Source organism: Gallus gallus, chromosome 3, assembly GCF_016699485.2.
Source record: "Gallus gallus isolate bGalGal1 chromosome 3, bGalGal1.mat.broiler.GRCg7b, whole genome shotgun sequence".
NCBI classification, from domain to species: Eukaryota; Metazoa; Chordata; class Aves; order Galliformes; family Phasianidae; genus Gallus; species Gallus gallus.
Genome location: NC_052534.1, coordinates 53,958,247 through 53,975,491, shown reverse-complemented (window position 1 = coordinate 53,975,491; position 17,245 = coordinate 53,958,247). Strand labels below are relative to the sequence as shown.

Below are 17,245 nucleotides of genomic sequence, written 5' to 3'. Positions count from 1 at the left end.
CACAGTAGACCTATAGGAAGACAAGTGCTCAACCTTGGGCTTTGTTTTTATACAGGACACAAATTGCTGCCCTGTGCGATGTTGATTTTTATAGGGCCTGACCCTAAACAGCAAAGTAATGTGGGAACAATGCAATGTAAAGGGTCAGGGTAACTTCCCTTGCTAGCAACTGAGAACTGCAGCTCTCTCCAAAAGCATTACTTGCCCTAAAATTCCTCAGTAAAGCCACATTGCGATAAAGGACATAACTAAACACGTTGTCTTTGGGAAGGGCTCCAGAGAAAAACCCTGGTACAGACACCTTAAGAGCAGGAATTTAGACCCCGGATGCTGAGGCAGAGTTCATGAGATGCCGGGTACCATTAGGCATGCTTAGGTCTGAAAGTATCACGTTCCAGTGATCTGTCATCATGCAAGAAAAGTGGCTTCATTTTAGAGCAGGCTAAGAGCAGGCTGCTGCATGCAAAACGTGGGGACATTGCAGCAGAGCAGCCCCAAACCCAGAAGCGGTCTTTATACAGCTTAGCCTACCTGTTCTTTTCCAAATTCTGATAGAAAGGTTACAGACTAACTTCCAGACTTCCCTATGCTCAAAGAAACAAAAGGCCTTATTCTCTTAATTCTGTTTTGTGGTGTTCCGGGCATACACGCACAATTTCCTATCGTAACTCTTCAGAGGGTACCAGGAAGAAACACTGCATATAGGCAAAACAAACAGAACCATATTGTAGCTGGAGGAAGGTTACTTGGATACCAGGGGGATTTAAAGGTTCAATCTTGTTAAATCTACTCATTAATTACCTGGAAGGGGAAGCAAGCAATGCATCAGTGCTATTCACAGGGGGCTGGGGGCAGCTGCAACACTCTGGTGGGGATCGAGAAATACCATGGGGATCACAGACATGAGCAAAAATGCACTGAAAAGAGGCAAAACCAGCAATCAAGCAGCATAAACACAGTGGGAAAAAACGTATATTCAACAAGCAGCCACTCTTCAGTACTCTCTGTCCTCATCAGTAGAGAGAAACTTGCATCCCTTGTCTGGGATGCTGATGTCTGTGGGAAAGAGGGAAGGCTTCAAAGGAAAACTGAGGTAACAAAATTAAAAATAAAATACAAATATGCAGATTTGAAAAGGGGAGCAGGATTACAAACAGGCATACAGCAGACCAGCATCTATTTCCCAAAAACCTGAGGGGAAAGAAATGAAGGTGTGCTGAAAAGTCAGAAGGGAGCACAGGTGTGGTCACACGTGCCCTCTTTCCTCAGAAAATTGAGCTAAGACCATCCTTAGGAGACAAGCTCAGTATACCTTTGGTGTGACACTGACACATGTGGCTACTGTGCTCCAAATTCTTGCAGCTTTACTCTGTCTTCTAAAAGGTGCCATGGCCATTCTGATCAACTAACTGGATGCTACGTAGACTGGCTTCATAGAGGAGACCATGGCTGACACATAGAATTGTGCATTCCCTGCATATCTATACAAGTGGTCATGGTAATCTAAAGGGAAGAGTTCCAATCACATGAAGTGAGTTTTCACATATCAAACCTTGTCTTTCCAGAACAAGAAAGACATGGAGCTGTTGGAGCAGGTCAAGAGGAGGGCCACGAAGATGATCAGAGGTAGAGCATATGAGGAAAGGCTGAGGGAGTTCGGCTTGTTCAACCTGGAGAAGAGAGGGCAGAAGGCTCGGGGGAAACCTCACTGAGGACCTCCAGTACTTAAAGGGAGCTTACAAACAGGAGGGAAAATGACTTTTTACATGGGCAGATGGGGATAGGACAAGGGGGAATGGCTTTAAACATTACAAAGGGAAATTAAGGTTAGATGTTAGGGAGAAATTCTTTATTCAGAGAGTGGTGGGGTGCTTGCCCAGGCTGCCTAGAGAAGCTGTGGGTGCCCCATCCCTGGAGGTGTTCAAGGCTAGGTTGGATGGGGCCCCGGGAAGCCTGATCTCATGGGACATCTGATTAAACACTTTTTCCTTTCAAACCAAAGTCCATAAAGATGCACGTTTCTGATACCATGGATGAATGCCAACCAGCTTTTTGAAGGAGATTTTCTAAAGCCTGAATCATTCTGACACATTTCCCTTTCAAACTGTGTGTAACACACACACACACACACACAAAAAAAAAAAAAAAAAAAAAAAAACACCTGAAAAGCTGTCCAAAGAAAACAGCTGCAGTCAAAATACCATTTTGGACTTGAAGGCTCTCACAGCCCAGCAACATTGCTTGTCTGCAGCCAGCTTGGGCCCAAAGAAAAGTCAGTATCAGAGCCTGCCAGGCCGAGCGGTGGCCACAGGATGGTAAGAGAGGAGAGATGGAGGAGGTCAGCCCCAGGATGGGCTGAAATGGATGGTCTCGGCCCAGAACTGAGCACCAGCTGACAAGACATTGATTTATATTCTGATAAGTAACACTGAGTAGTCTTCTAACTGCAACGCAAGAGAAAATATTTGCTGCTCTCTTTTACATTTTATATTATGAAGTTACCAGTTCCACTTGAGGAATTTTTCACTGATCAAGGTGTATTTTCCTCACACAGTGAAGAAGGAAAGAAATCTTTTAAAAATTATTGTAGGAGAAGAAATTTATTTGGAGAAGGTCACAGCAGGCCTAGCAAGACCTGCAGACCTAGCAGGAGGCAACAAGGCTGTGTCCCGTCCTTCAGAAAGTAGCCTGAGGGAGTGACTTGCAGTGAACGGACCTTTCCAAACTATCAGTGCTCCAGCTATAGCACAAAGCTACTCACACACTCTTGAACTTGCAGAAGCAGGGGTTGGCCATACCTCTCAAGAATGGCATGAGAAAGTGAATTTTCTAAGTATTCAAAGAAAGAAGAACACTGATTCTTGAACACTTATGAGCAACAGGGAGGAACTAAACCATACAAATATCTGAAAGTGCTGCCCATCATTAAAACGATCCTTTCCCACTAAAACTTCTGAAACAACTTCAAATTGTTTTCTTTCTTTAAACCTAAAACACTGTCATTTTATTTGAAGGAGGCACCTAGTTCCACTTCAGCTGTATGTAAATCCAGGAGCCAAATGTAAATCTTTTATATACATATATATATAAAAAACAGGTTTTCAAAAGACATCTTTATTTCTGTTTCTACAATATCTATAGCTGTAACTGGTAGAGTTTACAAGTAGATATTACACACACATATGAAATTATGGCTTCAGACTACTACAAACAAAAAGTTCCTGTGTAATAAACCCAGCAGTCCTTGAAGGTGAAAAGTACTTGGCATTAAAAACAGTGAAATGAATGGTTTTCAGAATGGGCTATCTTCTGCCTTAAGTGAGGAAGAAAACAAATAAAATGAAGCCATGAATCAGTTTGCCTTATCTTTTGTTTGCTTTACTCTTCAGAGCAAGGGCACAGAAAGGGCAAAATCTTTTTAAGAGTTGCTGCAAGTCAGGGAAGGAATCTACAACCAACTTCTTCAAATTCATTCAAATCAATAAATCGTCCTTTTGCCAGGGTTGTGTGTCAAGTTATCTTTGATTAATCGATGCAGCAGAGCTTCATCAATAATGTTTACTAGTAAAATAAAGCATGATAAAACAGAACAAAGAAAAACACATAAGCACCTTCATTTGCTCAGTCATCCATGCACAGGTCACCACAGGGATACCACATGGGTTTCCCATAGGTTGGTCCTTCGGACTGGCAGGGTCTCTCACCAGGGCTGCTGAAGAACGCTCCAAGGTACTGGGGAACATGAAAATGAAGGGTGGCAGTAAGGACACCTGGAATTACCTGCACTATTGCCCTTTTTTTAGGCTAGAAGGCAAATCACACCTTAACGGATCAGAGCGACAAAGACAACCATACCCTCGTGCACCGTCCTACAAGGAGGAGAACAGAACAGGCTGTCTCCCTACATAGGCACAATTATAACACGACACAACACAGAGCCATCCTTTCCCTACAAGCTCCCTGAGGCTGTCAAACACAGGCCAAACACAAATAAACAAGCAGAAAATCAGTTTCTATTCTTGTCTAAGGAGCTCAGTTGTGCAGGCAAACCATCGGTACAGGCTGGGAAGAGTTTTCATTCATACAGTCAGAAATGCTCATCTAACAAACCACTAAAATATGAGGCTAGATAAAACCTGCACTACTTTAAGCAGTTCTCTTTAGGGACACACAAGTAATTAAATGTGAACATAAAAGTATCTGCACTTTGGCACTCGCTGTCCTTGAGCTGCAAACTAAGGCAGTGTCTTCACCTGGAGAGGTGTGCAGAGGGACACAGCAGTGGTATGTGGGTTACTACAGCACCATGACAGGAAACACTACTGGACCCCTACCTGTCCCCACTCCTTCCAAGCTACAAACCTGAACCAGCCCCCAGGTGTGTGCTGTGACTCCTCCTAGGACAGAAGTGCTCTGCCTCTTCGTGGAGGTGCCTGCACGTGTGTGTACGAAGCACGGAGCAGGGAGAACTAAATGAGCTACTTCTCGTTTGACCTGATTAATTTAATGGGTTTGCTGCTTTCCTCTCATCCCAGGTGAATCATGGCCTGCCAGGGATGACAGAGGAGCTGCCATCTCCTCGGTGTCAGGCTCAGCTCACCATGCCCCCAGCTGTACCGTTCACTGCTCTCCCTTCACAAACATGGGTCAAGCTGGCTACAAGTCAAACATATAATGTCATATCTGCTTCTGCCATTGCACGTCACAATGACCTCTTTTTTATTGAGATGAAAATGCTGTAATTTATCATAGGTAGCACTACATGCATTACTGAAGGTTAATAAAATGGTGTTAACAACCCCTGGATGAAAGTTTTTGTGTAAGTGTACACCATGCTATAACCACCCTGACTCATCTGTTCCTCAGCACTGTTGACAACAGTTGAGAAAAGAAGATTTAAAAGAATCAATGGAAATTACAAGCAAGTACAGCCTCTACTTCATTGGCCTCTGCACCTGTTTCAAGCACTGAAATTAGGCATGGCTGACTGAAGTTACAAGTATGTTTTTTTAATAGGCCCCTCTTTCATTAATACAGTTACTGAGGAGCTGCAGCCACCAGTATCACATTGGACCTGCATGTGTGGCTAATGGACATAGCCCATGGTTTGCGCAGGACCCTGTGATCCAGTCTGCTTCAGAGTTTGGTTTGACAACTTCTGACTAACTTTGCCAAAAGCCTTCCACACAGTTCACACATCTTTTTGTTTTGAGTGATTCATCCGCAAATTGTACACCAATTGCAATGCATTTAATTCACAGCTCATAGCTCCCTTTGGTGCACTGCAAGGCTCAATGTCCAGGGAAACCATCTGCCTTGAGAAGACACAGTGCCAAGTAGGAGTTGCCGCACCATATGTAAGGGAAGCTCCAGAAGGAGCAGAGGGTATACATATTAATTACCTTTCTCTGAGATGGAAAATGTGCCGTACTCTCAGGTGTCCAACGTGCATCCTCACACTGATAATACACTTTGCACAGATATCACAAGCACCTAAGCCTTACATTTTAACAGATGCTTCAGTTTTAACTTCGGAGCAGCAAGCTACACATAAGGTTATAGTTAAGTCTTCCTTTCCTTCACCAGAAATAGACAACATGAGCCTTCTAGCTATGAGAGGGAAAGAAGGCTGGTAGATAAATGAACAGATAAATGTCAGCAAAAGAGCAGGTGGATGGATAAATGGCTGGGAAATCTAGACCTTAATTAGCTTTGTTTTGTTTGAGATTCTGGGGATAAAAGACAAGAGGAAAACACATTTCATGGTTTAAATTACAAGCTGCCAAATCCCCTTTTTTAGTAGTTCCAAATACTGCAGTAGAAACTAAATACACTCTTGCAAAATTCATTAGCTTCAGTCATTAAACCGCACTCTCAACTTGCAAATTCACTTTTTTTTTTTCATATGTAATAGAGATCAGAAAAGAAAAACAAGGAGCTATAATATTTGCAATGTCCTGCCAGAGTGGTGAACTATGACCACTCTGAAGACAAAGGCGCCCTCAGTTTTAGAGGACAACCCATGAGCAGTTGAATAACAACTGCATGGAAACAGAAAATTTCATATATGCTAGCATTTTATTAGCAGGGAGTAGGAAAGCACATACAGTGCATTGTTTCCTCTCAAATGCTGCATACAACATCTTGCAGGAAAACATCCACTCTGTTTTATAAAATACAGAGAGCTAAGAGGAAAATATGAAAGTCCGGAGACATCAGTTCTGCCTCTCTATTGATAGGGAGTTATCCAAATTTTGTAGCCTAAGGACTCACTGAATTTAGGAGAGAGGTATCCAGGGAACAAGAAAAAAGCTGTATATGGATCGTGAAATATAACTTGAAAACATTCATAAAGCTCAAAACCACACTCTCAGGAAGAAAATCACAGCACCCTGTTCATTTCTCCATTGCTCAAAGAAGCAAGCAAATGCTCTTCTGTGAAGAGCACTGCTCTGGCTACTGCGCTAATTCAAACATCAAGTTAAGCTAAACTGCAAGATGAGCTGGATTGTGATGTCCTTTTCACTTTGGAAATGCACAGCTAGCACAGGTGCTGCTCTATTTGTTTGATTTGCATTTCCCAAGATTGTGCTCTGCTATAGAGACCAAGAAATCTCCCAGTGGAGCAGTGTAGAAGATAAAAGCGGTTTCACTTCAGAGGTGAAGACACAATTCCATAATAACAGGTGTCATAAATGAACACCTTAATGAACAACATCAGCAGCACAAAGCTGTTAAAAGGAATTGGCATCTTCCCTGGGAGCTGCAGTCACCAATTCATTATGGGGGATAAGAGTTATTTATACCATAGAAATAGCAAGGCATTGAAATTTGGCAAGGATTTTATGAAACAAAGAGCAACTATGGCTGGATCCCTGGTTTTTGATAAAACAGAAGTAGAGATGCGCCCTTGATTAAATGATTCTGTGACGCCTATCAACATTCCTTACTCGAACTTAATCTGTTTCTGTCGCTAGCAATTTTTTGTTCAACCAACCCACTTTCAGATCCCACGTACAACAACGTTTGCCAGAAGACACGGGAATGAAGGAAAGGTTTTGATTAAATTTGCGATTATGTACGACCATGCAAAAGTTGCTACTTCCAGCTGTAGTTAAATATCAGACTTTCAAATAGCTCCAGCTGTTTTATCAGCAGGAAGAGTTTTGATTGCCACTGTACATCATTAAAGTTTTAAAACAACCCTCTGCTGCGCAACCACACAAACACACTAAGACAAATTGTGCATGCCTCGGTAATTTAAGCAGTATCTCTGCTCCTGGCTGAGAACTGCTTCCACGAATGCATGACGTCCAGTGATTTCAGCTACAGAACCATCAGCCTTAAATACTAAGACACAAACCTGCCCATACACGTTAATTGCTACAAACGCTGCAAATACATATTAATACAACCAGTTTTATCTTTGTGTATAGAACTTACACATGGAAGAAAAATCTATTATGAGGTGAGTAACTGAGCTTCATATCAAATCACTCACTTTTTCCACTTAAATGTTTAGATTTTTATATGCTTACTCATATATAAAATTGTGTCCATAAAACATCCATTTCTTTTTCCAAAAAGGGTCCACAAAAAGAATATAAACCACACAGTATTTGTTTTGGAGTTATTCCAGTCTTTTACACAAATGCTCTTTGAGGTTTCCATAAATGCTTATTTATGAAGTTGCCTGAAGTTTGAAGAACCATTTTCACAGATACACACACCCCACTGCTAAATCCACCACATCTTCTAGCATCTAAAAACACCACCAGTTCCCTCAGGTTTATAGGCCTTTATCTATGTATTAGCTGATATATTTTCTTCCTCTTGAGCACAAGATCTCCTGCAAAAAAGCATACAGAAAGAATCCCCACTAAATAATTTTACATTAGAATAGCATGGATTAAGTGATCTTGCTTAAAGAGATTTACCATTCTTGTTACTTCCACATCTCTTTACCAAGGGAAACATGATTACTGCTCTTCCGCACAATCATCTCAGTTGAACTGGAATACTTCAGAACTGTGTTCACAACTTAAAAACAAAATCTTAAAATCCTTTTGGACTTTATAAAAAGACCATCCCTATGCCTTGAGAATCAAGCTCTAAGGTGAAGTTAGATGATGTCAGAGCTGTAAATTCCAAAACTGCTTCTCCAAGAAGCACTGAAAATACAAACTGCCCAGCATTACAAAAATTTGTGGCCTATAGTCCTGACTGCGCCCTTGGAACACTGAGGAAAATGTATCGTCTGATATTACCAAACTTGCCTGATACTGCCAAACACTGAAACCAACTACAGATGGCACAGGTAGGACAAGGGGGAATGGTCTTAAACTGAGACAGGGGAGGTTTAGGTTAGATATTAGGAAGAAGTTTTTCACACAGAGGTGGAGACGCATTGGAACAAGTTGCCCAAGGAGGTTGGGGATGCCCCATCCCTTGGAGGCATTCAAGGCCAGGCTGGAAGTGGCTCTGGGCAGCCTCGTCTGGTGGTTGGCGACCCTGTACATAGCAGAGGGGTTGAAACTAGATGATCTTTGGGGTCCTTTTCAACCCAGGCCATTCTATGATTCATTCTACGATGATTCTATGATGAATAGCTAAAGAGTGTAATTTTTAATGACATATCAAGGTGGCAACACTATTGCTACTGTGATAGAAGAAATTAATCATTATGTTTACAGAAATTCAGTTTCCTGGTGACAGTGACATTCCCAGGCAATACTATACGGTGGATGGTTAGGAAGCTCATTTACAGTTTAGATATTTCTAAGGTCAAAGCTGTCATCAGGATGACAGAATTCCCTCCATCAGACACGCTACAGTGGCACCAAGAGCGGAACCCACAAGGAGCTACCCATGAATTTAAAGAAATTCCAGCATTAAAAGCAAGTTTGAAGTTTATACTGATTTTGGAAGGAGAAAAAAAAAAAGCTATGCCAACACCTTTATATTAAGACTTGGCCAACAGACAGCAAAATGTTAGTGGCTGCCACCTTTTGAACTCTGTTTGAATTAGCCTTTGAAAGACCAGTCACAGGAGAAAAGAAATTTCTCTGACTAATGAGTCCAAAGAAGTTTTTCAGGTAGAGCAGCCTGAGGTAAAAAGCAGCCAAGTCTTTTGACTTTCTTGTGGTGCTGAAGGGCTGGAAAGTGACCAAGTGAAATGGTGGCAGTGGGTGAAAAAACAGAGAAGTAAGGAGAGACAGGAGCTGGGAGGAGAGGAGAAAGCATGTGTGGGTGAAAATCTCCTTCCCACCCATTGCCACCTATGGACAGACTTTACATGGGTCACAATGCAAAGGAAATCACACAATAAATATAGTCAGCAGCCCAAGTGAATGCAGGGCTCCAGAGGAAAGTCCTGTCTTCCATACAGCCCCACGGGCTATCCCCGTGTTGAAAGGAAGAATGAAGGACAACCAAACTCAGACTTGGTGAAGTGTTCTGGAGCTGCAATGTGACCTGTCTGAATTTCTGCCAAGTCAAGGTAAACACGGTGAGATTTTTGCCACAGAGTGACTCGGGTGTTATCTCTGAAGTTAATTTGCCATGTCATGCTCGCAGTAACTGTACAGGTCTGGGGGGGAAAAATGTTCACATCAATGACTTTCATATACTTCCTTACGCCAGAAATAATTCTTCATGCACTCGAGTGCCTTCTATCCAGTTTCAAAGAACAAATCCATCAGTACTTTGCAATACAGTATGTTTTTTTAAAGGAAAAATTTGCTGTGAGCTACAGTTTGAGGATACCTGGCAGCAGGAGCAGCAGCATGCCTCCATTCTCCTACAGCTGCCTCTTCAAAGTACTCCCAGGAGGAGTACTTCCTGTGAGGGAGACCAGGCTTGTACCCCTCACACAGAGAGCTACCTTGTGCTCACAGAAATGCCTTACAATGCCCCAAGACACAGCTCAGCAGCACCAGCCACAGAAGGCAGTGACAACCAAGCGCGTTGACTCAAGGAAGGAAGGTTTAGATTAGATGTCAGAGGACGTTCTTTACAGAGAGAGTGATGAGGTGCTGGCACAGGTTGCGCAAAGAGGCTGTGGATTCTCTGTCCCCGGAGGTATTCAAGACCTGGTTGGATGGAGCCATGGGCAACCCGGTCTAGCACCAGATCTGGAGGCTGGTGGCCCTGCCCGTGGCGGGAGGGTTGAAACTTGATGATCTTTTGCATCCCTTCCAACCAAGGCCGTTCTATGATTCTATGTCTCAGTGACTTCCACGAGATGGGAAGGAACCTCCAGACTTCATTTTACCGACATCTCACGTGCAGCCATGTGTGATTCTGCCAGTTCAACCTGTGGGTAAGGAGCTGGCTGAGACTCACCTCTGCCTCACCAGGTCATTCATTTCTCCAGCGAAAAATGAAGAAACGTGAGGTATGACATTTCACCTCACAAATACCACCCTCGCCAGCATAAAGAAATATTATGCTACCCTGAAACTAATGAGTTGCATATTAAAAAGAAAAAAAAAATCAAAAAACAGATTAAAGAAGAGAAGCACAGAAGTAACAATTTGCTCTCATTTGAAGTCCTTCAGCTTAGGGGGCTGAGGAGGAAGAGGGATCTGTGAGATCAAACAACCAACCTCTATTTTGCTATCGACTTTCATTGTCTCGTTCAGTAACTGCTTCATCAGACGTGAAGTCTAATTGCTGCCATGGGTTCCAAAACGCACTCTGCTACTCTGAGGGTTTTAACAATGAAGCATGAACCATCAGACCTGAACTGCCTTCCGCGCAAACAGAGTTCAGCCGAGCAGGACGTCAGGGTGTGCCCCATGTTTGCAGTTAGCATTTACTTTTTGTTTCTCTCGCTCATTTTAAATTGACAAATCCAGCCAATATCACTGCCTGCTACTGTTTGCAAGTCTCAATCTGCAGCCAATGCAGATTAGCCATTTTGCTGGTGAAATACCAAGCAACACATGCTGCCTTGTGCTTGTCACCTAGCAGCCTCACGGGAATGCAACATGAGACGGGAAGAGCAATGAAGCGGCAGAAGAATAAGAGGTTTAAAAAGACAGGAAGAGAAACAGCTCAGAAAGAAATTGAAATTAAATGAATTGCTTTTCTATTAACCCTCCTTCCTGTACATGTACAGTTAGCCAAGGAAAAAGGTAGAAGAACCAGTGATTTGCCAGGCTCTATCAAGGAACACTGGAGGCAAAATTACTTTGACAGATGAAATTTTAATAGGTTTTCAGCTATCTTAAAACAAACAGTCTGATTTCCTATAGAGCAGCGTTCACTCTCCCAGGCTGCTACACATTTCACTTTTTTCTAGTCTGCTTTTGCCTCAAACCATGCAGGTTAATTTGAGTACTAATGACAATACTGTGTGGAGCTCTCAGTTTTACAATGGCTGGCAAGCTATAATGCAACAGTTCAATGGAGCAAAGCTAAGTATTCATTTATCAGGCATTTTTTGCCGTTGCACACAAAGCCAGGACAACTCAGCCAGGTACAAATACTCGAACCACTCCAATGCCACGTGAGCCTGACCTGCAGCACTGGGTGAAACATTCACAGCTCTGAGAATATGGCTGATACAGCCCAAACTCCCTTCAGCCTTGGCATCCCCTGCCAGTTTGTCAGCTCCTTCCATCCAGAGTCAGCAGCACGCAGAACAGATTTTACTAGTCAAGTCACATGGTAACCTATAACCCTGTATAGGGAAAACGAGCCCCTCATAATCATTGCCTCCCTCCACCTTCCTTTCAAAAATCATGTATTATCATCCCAATAGGAGAAGGCACATAAGCTTTCGTAGCTTGCTGCCCAATTATGGAAGGAATTCTGCCCTCCCCCTACAGCGTGCACAATGGTTTCTCTATGTAAATCACACATACAATAACGCTCTCAGAAAAATTAGTACACCATTAATCCATCAGTAAAGCTTCCTTCCCCATCTCTGCTTTGTGGCGTGAGTTCTGGGTAAGGAATGCAGCATGAGAAACTTTACAGAAGTTAGGCGGCAACTGGCAGCAGAACTGATCTGCTTGCCAGGTCTCAAACGCGCTGAAAGCAGAGCTGATGATGCTGCACAGCACAAAAACGAAGCAACTAGAAGTAAAAAATAGAGCAACCGTCTGCGAATGAAAACTCCTGTTGTAGAAGTTTGTCAGCAGTGAAAGGGGTTAAAAAACAACCTTCAAAGCACAGATTAAAATTGTCTCCTAGTGTATTAAGAGCAAAGCTCAAGTGTACACATCCTGTGTTAGTGTTCCTGCTTCCAAACCATTTACTAAAGCCACAATTTATTCTGACTCAGAACTGAAATTCTGGTCAAATAGCTACTAACTGCTCCCAGAAGTAAAAAGAAATACAAATCACTTTGAAGTTCAAACGCCCTTGCAGAGCCAGCCTGCTCTTACAAAAGAGACCTTACAGCAGAATTGAGTCAGCCTTACACTTTCCATTAACAAGCCAGTGCTCTGGCAGCACTAGAGGAATTACAATCGAGTCATTTTGTCGAGTATTTTTAAAAACACACATGAACACATATGCGCATTACAGTTTGCCAGCCAGTAAATGCCCAGGTAACAGTAATTCATCATCATGTCAGAGGTGCAAAGTTCTGAAATATGTTTTGATTTATGGCAAGTATGAGGCATGTTTGGATAAGTACCTGACAATCTCTATTCCAAAAAAAGTCAAAACAAACATAAAAACAGTTGTTTAAGGTATCTGACGAGATGTACTTCGCGCTGTGCATTTCCAGGGTTCCTTCAGAGGTGCCTATCTCGCATCCTAGATGTTTCTCCTCTTCTTTATAGAGTAATTACCATTACCATCCCACCATCAACTTTACTTTGCATCTCTGACCTCTTCTCAATCAACATTCTTAAAACAAAATACACTTAAAATTTTCCAGCAGGATCACAAGGCAATCCTCAAAGAACCACCCGGTGTGTCACAAGAGGAGTCTTAAGCAGCTCATGGTATCACAGAGAGAGGAGAGCCAAACCTGCCCAGAAGAGTGGCCAGCAGTGGCTAGTGGCCACAAGAAGCATCAACAAAACTTACCCACACACCACACAATCGGTACCTTTATGTTTCCTACACAGGAAATTAAAGTTATTTCCATGTTATTATGAGCTTCCACAGTTTCAACCTGGGGAAAAAAAACAACTAGGCAAGGCAGCGCTACGTCTCAGCTTTTGTGCTGCCTTCCTCCTCCTGCTCCCACCCCACCTGCAGCTCCCGAGTGAGAAGCTCCAGGCTCCCGACAGGACCCGTGTGGCTGACCACCGGCACTGACCACGGGGCTGAAAGAGAAAGCGAGTCACCTTTTCCGCGTGGGCTCCTGTAGGTCCAGTTCTCATCATCCTCGTCTACCTGCTGCACGCAAATGGAGGAGAGCTCACCATCGCTGCGAAACAATCTCTTTGTCTGCCTTGACAAGGAGGAGAAATTTATCCAGCTTACAGCACGCGAGAGGGAGCCTGCGTTTTGTTTGAGTTTGAAAGATCTCGAAACACACTCCTTTTTCATTTTCCTTTAAGCCAGCTACCGGCCTTGGTTCCAAAACGACCTTTCTGAAACTGTTCCCGTCCGCTGTCTCAGGGGTTTTTGTGGAAAGCTAAACAATTTCAAAGTGACTTCCATCCAGGTCTCCCCTCGCTGCGCTTACAGCAGCACCAGTGCGGAGGCAGGTCACCGTGCCAGCGCAGCTCCCCCGGAGCTGTTTGGATACAGCGCTTCGTGAGCTGCCAAAGAAAACAAAGGGGTTGGAAAGCAGCAGAAAGTGGCACCTTGCAGCGGCTCAGGCAAGCATGTAACGGCTGAGCAGAATATAGCACCGAGGCACGTGTTTTCTCCATTCTCCACTCAACAGCAGAAGCTGCGGCTCCGCTCTGCTCCCTGGCATCGCTCTGTAGGAGCGCACATGATCCAACCCACTGCCCCGGCGCATCAGCAGCACCCCATGGCAGCAGGCAGGGCTGGCAGACCCACCGTGCTTCCACTCCGAATGCCGGCTGCCCCGCTCTCTTGCGATGAAAAGCCTGGCGGAAGAGCTCCAGGAAGACCCTCCTCACAACACAACAGGCTGCGTGGCTATCGCTTAGGATTAGAGTGAAATACGATCGGCTCGCTTTCCTAAAAGCACAACCACAGGAGCAAAACTCCTCCTTTCCTCAGGCAGCTCGGTGGCAGCACAAACTTCTGAACCTTGCGTGCAGAAATAGAAAAGCACTCGTGTGCCTCTGCGGACTTGGAGAGAAGGAAAATAATATTCTGGGGCTTGTAAACTGCACAGGCATCCTGAACAGAGAGTGTTGAAAACATTTGTGCCCACGTTCCTAGAGGTAACATTTAAAAAATAAGGAAAGAAAAAGACAAGTGCACAGAACACAAAAAGCACAACGAGACACTGCCAGAGATCAGATTCCCACCGGTGTGACAGCTGCTCAGAAACAGGTTTCCCAGCTGTGCCGTGTTCTGTCACTTTCCCTTTAAACCAGCATCTGGAAAAAGCACTCCACATTGTGAAGGTTTTAAAGAATCAGACCCCACCAGCAGCTGCTGCAACACCAGTCCTTGCCCTGCACACCAACACCACTGGAGGGACCGAGCCTGGCAGTCAAATACAATGTTTTAAAGGAACTCTCTGCTTTACACAGCATCCAGACATCCCCCATACCACATCCATTGATGGGATTTTTTCTACAAAATCATTCAAGTCTGTGTCTCGTCACAAAAGAATACACCTGAGTGTATGAAGCATCCAATAAAACCAGCTCAAGGAGAAGCTGGTAGATGGGAACCCGGAAAACTAAACTAAAAAATGCTATCTGAAGAATAAACATGAATGCCTTAGCATCCTAATGATGTTAGCACAAGAACTGTCAGCTTAAGAAAACAAGAATACAGTTTCAGCTATCATGTTGTCAGCTAGGTTTTTGCTGTTGCAGAACATGCCCTGATCCCCCAGTAGATGCTCTCATGGCCCTCTGGATTATGCTGCATGGCCTCTTCAAAAATCATTTAAAAACGAAAGCTTTGCCTTCTTCTGAAAGTTATGGTCTTCTGGCTCATAATAAGAGGATAAGGTTTAACCCACTGACTGGGAGGCAAAGAGCTAAGTAGTGTATCAGATTACCCTATGAATCAACCAGGCACACCAAAGTGACCTTTGGCTCCTACAACAGGGTACAATGGGTTGGCCAACTGTCTTCTGTAAATAATTTAATAGGCTGCATTTAAATTGAGCTCATCTGGTGAAGTAATGTATATGTATGTACAGTGGTCTTCCACCACTCCCCAAAGTGATGGTGTGGTGGGACTGAGTGGGTGGGGAAATGGGAGTACATACTGTTTGTTAACAACTGCTCTTCTCGCTACATCACTTCTGAGTCCTTCTACCTTGAGTTGTTCTTCTTAAAAATACACCTCTTTTGTTGTTTGTTTGTTTGTTTATTTATGTTTCTTGATGAGACAAGAGAGTTGGGTAGGGTTTCGGAGAGGGAATTCTTTTGATTTTACTCTTTAGACCTTTTGCTTAACAGAGGAGCTTGAGAATGCGGTTGAGACATTCAACCACTTTAAGACAGTCCATGATCAAACAAGCACGATTTCATGTAAAAATCAAAGAACGTGTTTTAAGTCAACTTACTGTTTCTTCTGAGAAAAAGCAATCATTGAAATTGCCAGTACTGCAACAGACAGGGAACTGCTAACTACCACGGCTATTACTGTCTGAATTATACAAACCCAGACATATAAAAATTTGGCAGGAAATGCAGGATCACAGACGTCCCCTCTTCACTGTGCCTCTTAGGAGCAGATTAGAGAAAGCAACGTTCAGGTTAACCCAAAATGCCAGAGTCAATCCCACAGATCTGCCCAGAGTCTTAGCAGCAGTTTGATTTTAAGAATTTTCCTAACCTGTCTGAAGCTCTGGCTTTATATTATGCTGCTGAGTCACAACTCCAATGAGGCAAGGGAGAAAACATTGCTTTAGGTGACAGACCATAACTATTCCACTGTTACTGTAAATACAAATTGGTGCGACATTTCGTTTAGCATTTGGTGTTATTACATTTCATTGCAGGAAAGATTGGGATACCATTATTAGCACAGAATGCTTTTTTATCTGCAGGTGATGAGAAGCTTAGGATCAGCATACATGGTTGCAAAGTTGGATCAAAGTAAATTTCCCAAGATCAAGAGGAACAGTATTAACCATTTGAAAAACAATATGTAGTCGTTAACACAAATGGAATTACAGGTTAATCCATGCTTTAATCAGTAGCTAAGCACAAGGTCTTATGAGTCAAAAACTTTAGCATCTTACACACTTTGGATTCCATTTAGTTTTGTAATACCCTTTGTAAAGCCCTTTAAGAGAAACAAGATACACATCCAATAAGCTTTCACTATTTTCTCCCTAACGAAGTTGTCATACATTTAAATAGGTTTCATGTTTTCCAGGCTATGCAAGTAAAGTTGAAGGCATTATTTTTGACTTACTTCATACAAACCCATCTTGGTAAAGACTGTGAAGCAATCACAGAAGACAAAAACTAGAGCTTGAAGCAGAAATCTAAAATAGTAGAAATCTAAATTAGTCCTCCCCCTAATTTTTTTTTTTTTAAGACAAGCAAAAGCAAATATGCATACAACATCAGGATTTTCACCATTTATCACAAAGTTGTTCCTCAAAGAATTCTCTAAAAGTTGCTAAGCAAACACATCTATATGGCTCACAGCCACCATGATTCCCTAAGGCCAGCCAAAATAAATAAATAAATAAATAAATAGTTGCATGGAAGAAGTTTCAGTTCAATGTAAAAATTCCATGAGAACAGGGAAAAAAAAAAAAAAAAAAAAAAAAAAAAAAAACAGCCAACCACCATCAACCCCAAACACCACAGAAGTGCTCAGTTTTCGGTTGGGCTGTGGTTTTTGGCACAATTCACGTGTTAATTTAATTTTTACATTTCCTAGTCTATCATTTATGATGACTCAACCAGACAGCAACAGCAGTGATTCACAATGCAGCTTCCTGGGGTAGCAACTGTTCCAACCACCAAGAGGGCACACCTCCTGCTGAGGCTTCCTTCCTGGGTGTTTTCCTTAAGGTGATAACAACAACGAGTTGTTATCAGTCATTATCAGTCATTTTTTATTATCAGTCATAAACCCACTCGGATTAAGCACAGACAAAAAGCTTGCTGAAAGCATCCTGCCCGTAGACTCAACTGCTCACCGCACAGCTCTG

At 42.9% G+C, this 17,245-nt stretch overlaps 1 protein-coding gene across 14 annotated transcripts in view; it reads right to left on the bottom strand.

The window, feature by feature from the left end:
• Positions 1–17,245, bottom strand: part of NHSL1 (NHS like 1) — a 163,399-nt gene that overhangs the window by 81,766 nt on the left and 64,388 nt on the right. For 3 of the 14 annotated variants that reach the window (XM_040698383.2, XM_004935685.5, XM_004935690.5), the window contains exon 1: positions 13,311–13,666. The exons of the other annotated variants lie outside the window; for them this stretch is intronic. In XM_040698383.2, coding sequence (XP_040554317.1) covers positions 13,311–13,515 — 205 coding nt within the window. In that variant the 5' untranslated portion in view covers positions 13,516–13,666. Of the gene's footprint in view, positions 1–13,310; positions 13,667–17,245 lie in introns of those variants that run through there. 14 annotated transcript variants of the gene reach the window in all.